Below are 6,276 nucleotides of genomic sequence, written 5' to 3'. Positions count from 1 at the left end.
AATGAAGTTACTACGTCAGATGATGAAAGATGAACGGTTTTAGACCCCTTAAACCAACCGGATTAACCTAGTTAATTAGCCAAACGATTAACTTAGTCAATTTATGCAATTCTAGGTTATCACAAACATACAATCATATCAAAAGTATAAAGCAGCAGAATAATAAATGACACAATGATATGATCACCCAGGAAACCACACGGTAAAAACCTGGGGAGGATTTGACTTAGCTATCCTCAAGGTAAACCTGAATCCACTATGCGAAAGAATCGAAGTTCATACAAAAAGACTTACAAGCTCCCCGCTTGACTTCCTAATGCTACCCACCAGTAGAACTTACTGACACGACCACGTGCTCCGAATCCATAGACTCCTTCTTTCTTGGATTCTCCAATTAGCTACAAGCACCCACGCTTGTTATTCTTTAAGCTCCAATAGCAGCAACCGAGTTGATTATCAAGATTTTGATACTATCTTTACCTTGAAAACCCTAAGCTTTGTGTAAAGGAAAGTTTCTCTAGATCTCACAAGAGATTTACACAAAACAGAAAAGTATAAGCAACAATACAATAGGAGCAACTCTCAAAACGTGGCTAGGGTTTTTCTTTATATACCTAGGGTAAAAATAGAAAACCCAAAACATTTAATGAGTTAGGGCTGAGCTGGAAAATTTCTGCAGAAAAACATTCTACCCGAGATTCGATTGATCAAGTCTTTCTTTCGATCAATCGAGTCAAGCCGAAATGCACTAATGCATCTGCAGCCTCTCGATTCCAACTTTACATGAAAGATACAACTTTTAGCAAGCCTAAACAAGACTAAACATAATGTTTTGATCATGGTTTGCCAACATTACACATTAGAGTTCTAAATACATAAATTCCTAAATCTTTAAAACCTAACAAAAGAGATATTTCAGACTTCTCAGATTCAAGTAATGATGATTTCCAAAAATTTCTACCTACAAACATTAGACATTGTTGTTAATGTCTACACGCTCTATGCAATACAAAATGTTGTTGTTAATGTCTGACAACTAATGATTATGTACATTCAACTTTTGCAAATCTAAAGATTAACAGTTCATTAGTTTTGGCTAAGTTTATATGAAATCACTTGCTCATTTTTTCCCTGCTATTCTTTGTTACTACAAATGATTCTTGTGCTTTGGTTGGACAATGTCCCCTGCTTTATAATGTAGGAAACAACCTTAGGAAGTGAAATGCCTCAAGTTAGATATGTTGATGTTTCCATTATTCTGTTTGTGTAATTTGAAATGTTACACACATATTTTATCAATGCAGAAAAATGAATTGTAAGCAGATTCGAATATACAGTAAGCATGATGTGCAGAAAGCAAATTTTATTAATGTAGAAACAGATTTTATCAATGCAGAAAAATAGATTCGATTATTGTGAAATTCAAACATGAAAAAGCATTCAGATTTGGCATTTAAAGTTAGAAAACACGATTTCACTAGGTGTTTTATGAGAAAACAGGGATCAATTTTTTAAATAGTGAAAAGAAAATAATTTACGCAGAAAAGAGAGTGAACAATTTTTTAAATAATGCTAAATAGAAAATAATTTTATGCCAATGCTAATAACAGTTTATGCAGAAAACAGTGAGCAATTTTTATGAGAAAACGGTGAACAGTTTTAATTAATGCAAAAAACAGATTTTATGAATGCAGTAAGCAGATTTCAATATACAACAAACATGATGTGCAAAGAGCAAATTTTATTAATGTAGAAACAAATTTTATAAATGCAGAAAAATAGATTCGATTATTGTGAAATTTAAACATAAAAAAGCATTTAGATTTGATAAATTTAGAAAACTCAATTTCACTAGGTGTTTTATGAGAAAACAGTGAATAATTTTTTAAATAATAAACAGAAAATAATTTGCGCAAAAAAAGAGAATGAAAAAATTTTTAAATAATATTGAACAGAAAATAATTTTATGCAAAATGTTAGAAATAGTTTATGCAGAAAATAGTGAACAATTTTTATGAGAAAACAATGAATAGTTTTACTTAATGTAGAAATTAAATTCATATTTTGAAATTAAAATCTCTATATTTTACAATACTTCTATTTAAGTAAATAAGAACATAAAAAAGCTACTTAATTTTATGTTTATGTTTATTTGTCGATAATCCCAAAAAAAAAAAAAGTTACATGGTACTCGAGCTCAAATTAAAATCTTTATATTTTACAATGCTTCTATTTAAATAAATAAAAACATAACAAAGCTACTTATTTTTATGTTTATGTTCATTTGTCGATAATCCCCAAAAAAAAAAAGTACAAACAAACAAACAGTTACAAGGTACGCGAGTTTACCAAGATCAAGTACCTTGTAAATTTTTTTTTTTTTTTTTTTGGATTATTGACAAATAAAAGGTACTCAAGCCTGGTATATTCGAGTATTGTGTTGCATGGTACTTAAGTATACAAAACTTGAGTACCACATTAACCTCAGCAGTGTCACGGTGACAAAACTTCTAAAAACTCAAGTTTCTTAAACTCGAGTACCATTTGGAACTCAAGTTTATGAAACTCGAGCTTTAGAAAAGTGGTATTTTCCTATATGGTTCTGAAACAGTATTTTTTTGCTATTTATTTATGAAAATTGTGATATTTGACCATTTTGGCCAAAATATCTGAGTTAAAAAAAAAAGGCAACAATCATGAATGTGATTTATGACCCAAGTGTTAATCTTTATTTGTACAGCCGGGTGGAGTGGAGGTACTACACGTCAGAAAAGTGAACAACTTCACATGGTGATTATTAATTAATCTAGTCTAAAGTTTTTATATAGTAGACCAAGTCAATTCAATTACTCCAAGTTGGTGCCATGCTTTATAATTTGGTAGCCCTGGCAGCTGGCAAGTATTGACGAGGAAGGACAGATTAACATGATGACATACGAATAGACCAATATCCGAAAAAAAAAAAGAAGAAGTCCAATTTAACCAAGGCTTACAAATACGTACTCCCATCTAACAATCTAACTGACCTTCACTCATTCCTCTCCGCATTCAGCCATGGCGCTATCCAACGTACCCTTTTGCCTTGTTCAACCTCCTCAAAAAGTCCAATTTCTTTTCAATCAGCTCTTTTTCTTCTTTTTGTTGCTACTTCCCAATGCAATTTCAATTTCCTTCAACTTCACTAGCTTCAACACAGATAACATAACCGTACAGCCTGATGCATTCACGAACAAAGATGGTCTCCATCTCACAAAGGATACTCGTGGCGGCCCCATCAACGAAAGTGTTGGTCGTGCCTTATATCATGAACGAGTTCACCTTTGGGATAATAGCACAGGTAAGCTTAAAGTTACAGACTTCACCACGAACTTCTCCTTTATCATTCAAGCTGTCGATAAGTTTACTGCTGATGGGCTTGCTTTCTTCATCTCACCATTTGATTCTAAGATCCCTGACAATTCATTCGGCGGGTATCTTGGACTGTTTAGTAATGAAACCGCAATCAACGGCACTCAAAATCAAATTGTTGCCGTTGAGTTTGACACTTACCCAAACGAGTGGGATACTGCAAGTGCTCCTCATGTGGGAATCGATATCAATTCCATAGTCTCAAACGTAAGTAGGACTTTGCCACAAAGCATTAATATTACGAATGGGTCAACAACATATGTATGGGTAAGTTACGACTCAGCATCCCAAAAGCTTAGTGTGTTCCTTACTTTTGCTACTAAAACAGCATACAGTTGGAATTCTTTTAATCTTTCATGTATTGTTGACTTGACTATTTTGCCGGAATGGATTAGCGTTGGTTTCTCCGCTACTACAGGTTGGGCGTCTGAGTTACATACAATACTTTCTTGGTCATTTAGTTCAACTTTAGAGGCTGAAGATGTGTCTACTCAACCAAACAAGACAGGAGGTGGATTTACTCAAACAAACAACACGGGAAATGGGAGCACGAAAAACAAATTGGGGTTGATCATTGGTTTGGCAGTGAGTTCCGTTGGAGTGAGTTGTGGTATAGGTCTACTTTGCTTTCTTTGCTGGAGAAAAAGGGCCGGTGGAAATACAGAAGATTCGGGTGATGATGACAATATGGATGATGAATTTGAAAGAGGAACAGGGCCAAGGAGGTTCACATACCGTGAACTTCTCAATGCAACAAACAACTTTGTTGAACGAGGGAAGCTAGGAGAGGGAGGATTTGGAGGAGTTTACAAAGGTTTGTTAAGTGAATCCATTGTGGAAGTTGCAGTTAAGAGGGTCTCAAAAGGATCGAAGCAAGGAAAAAAGGAGTACAAGTCAGAAGTGAAGATCATTAGCCGTTTGAGACACAGGAATTTGGTTCAACTCATTGGTTGGTGCCATGAACAGCGTGAGTTACTTCTTGTGTATGAGTACATGCCTAATGGAAGCCTTGATTCTCATCTATTTGGAGCAAAGATTATGCTAAAATGGCCAATAAGGTATAAAATTGCTCAGGGATTGGCTTCTGCATTACTCTACCTTCATGAAGAGTGGGAACAATGTGTAGTGCACAGAGATATAAAGTCTAGCAATATCATGTTGGATTCAAACTTCAATGCCAAACTTGGTGATTTTGGCCTTGCAAGACTCGTAGACCATGAGTTAGGCTTACAAACAACTGTTGTAGCTGGGACCATGGGCTACCTTGCCCCGGAGTGCTTCACCACTGGTACAGCTTCTAAGGAATCCGATGTTTATAGTTTTGGGGTGGTTTGTCTTGAAATTGCATGTGGAAGAAAGCCAGTCGATCCACAGGCAGAACCAAGCAAGGTTAGGCTAGTAGAGTGGGTGTGGGATCTCTATGGAAATGGTCAACTCCTTGAAGCCGTTGATAAAAGATTAGGTATGGAATTTGATGAAGGGCAGATAAAGAGCTTGATGGTGGTTGGATTATGGTGTTGTCATCCTGATCCTACTAGCAGGCCCTCTATAAGGCAAGTAATTCACGTTCTTAAATTTGAAGCTTCTTTGCCCATCCTTCCATCAAAGTTGCCAGTGCCGATGTATGTTGGGCCTCCAATGGGCCTATGTAAACTATCCAATACTTCATCAGGTTTCACCAGATCTAAAGATCAAACGCAATGTTCATGTAGTAGTTGTTCTACTAATTCGTCTATGTCAACTGGCCCGAGCAAACCTCTTCTATATTCAAGCAAAGCTGAAGTGGAGTTAGCTTCAACTATGGATTAATGTATTTGATAATTCAAACTTTTGTAATGAACTTGAAAACATGCATGTATCATGAACGTAAACTTTTATTTGAAAGTGTCTTTCCAGAATGGTTTGAAAAATACTCTATCTCTAGTTGCAAGTCTCCCTTTGCTCCCCGGCCCAACCCGCATCTGATCTGACTTTAGTCAACACTAACTTTAAACCTTTAGGTCTTTCTGTTACCCATCTTGTTAGCTAGTTATGGGGTCCATTTGGATAGCACTTATTGTTGCTGAAAGTTGATAAAAACTAATTGTTGCTGAAAACACTGTAGCAAAATAATTTTTAAATATGTAAATAGTGTTGTGGGACCTCCTTTTAATATTAAATATTGCGTGAACAGTGGATAAACAGTACACGCACAGTAACTTTTATCCCCCAAAGTCAACAACTGCGGCAGGAAAAAAAAAAAAAAAAAAAAAAAAAAAAAAGAGGAGAAAACGCAAGTGCTGAAACGTGCCGTGACTTTCCTCCCTATCCAAACCCACACATGGTCTTCTACAGTTCAGTCAATGATAGTTAACTTGGTGGGGTTAAGGGTTGTTGGGCACTTCACGCGGTTATGTTATAGTGTTATACTAGTAGGCTAGGATCACTATATTAATTAAATTAGTAATTTAAGAAGAAAAAAAATAATAATAATAACCGAACGAGTTTATATCCGCGCTTTGCACGAAATTTTTTATTTGTAAATATATAAATATTAATATTTAAAGGACAAAATTTAACTATAAAATTTTTTTTTGAGAAAGAATTTAACTATAAATTAAATTAATTATAGTTCAAGACTACAATCTTATTCTATATTTTTTTTTATTAGAAGTGAATTTTGACAAATTCATCAGTGGATTACATTTTCTTTTTATATTGTCCACACATGCAAAATTTTTAGAAAATTAAATATTNTGTGGGGAAATGAGTATGACTATGAGAGTGAAGAATCTTTGACACAACCAAGGCAAAAGAAAGAACTAAGAAGTGAGTAAGAGAGAGAAAGAGATAAAGGAAAACACAAGATGGGGTTTGTACAATTTTTTA

General features: G+C 34.7%; 1 protein-coding gene across 2 annotated transcripts; it reads left to right on the top strand.

Moving 5' to 3' along the window:
* Nucleotides 1-2,977: 2,977 nt before the first annotated feature.
* LOC112020060 (L-type lectin-domain containing receptor kinase IX.1) lies at nt 2,978-5,320 on the top strand. Of its 2 annotated transcripts, XM_065782267.1 has the most exons (2): nt 3,539-3,675; nt 3,804-5,320. In XM_065782267.1, exons 1-2 carry the CDS (start codon nt 3,653-3,655, stop codon nt 5,215-5,217), a joined length of 1,437 nt encoding a protein of 478 aa, XP_065638339.1. In that variant the 5' UTR covers nt 3,539-3,652; the 3' UTR covers nt 5,218-5,320. The 2 variants fall into 2 exon arrangements, with proteins under 2 accessions (XP_023908393.1, XP_065638339.1); XM_024052625.2 differs by having other exon boundaries at nt 2,978-5,320.
* Nucleotides 5,321-6,276: the final 956 nt, after the last annotated feature.

Source organism: Quercus suber, unplaced genomic scaffold, assembly GCF_002906115.3.
Source record: "Quercus suber isolate HL8 unplaced genomic scaffold, Cork oak 2.0 scaffold_295, whole genome shotgun sequence".
In the NCBI taxonomy this organism is placed as follows: Eukaryota; Viridiplantae; Streptophyta; class Magnoliopsida; order Fagales; family Fagaceae; genus Quercus; species Quercus suber.
Note: the sequence above shows the minus strand (reverse complement) of the source record. Positions and strands in the feature narration are given on the sequence as shown.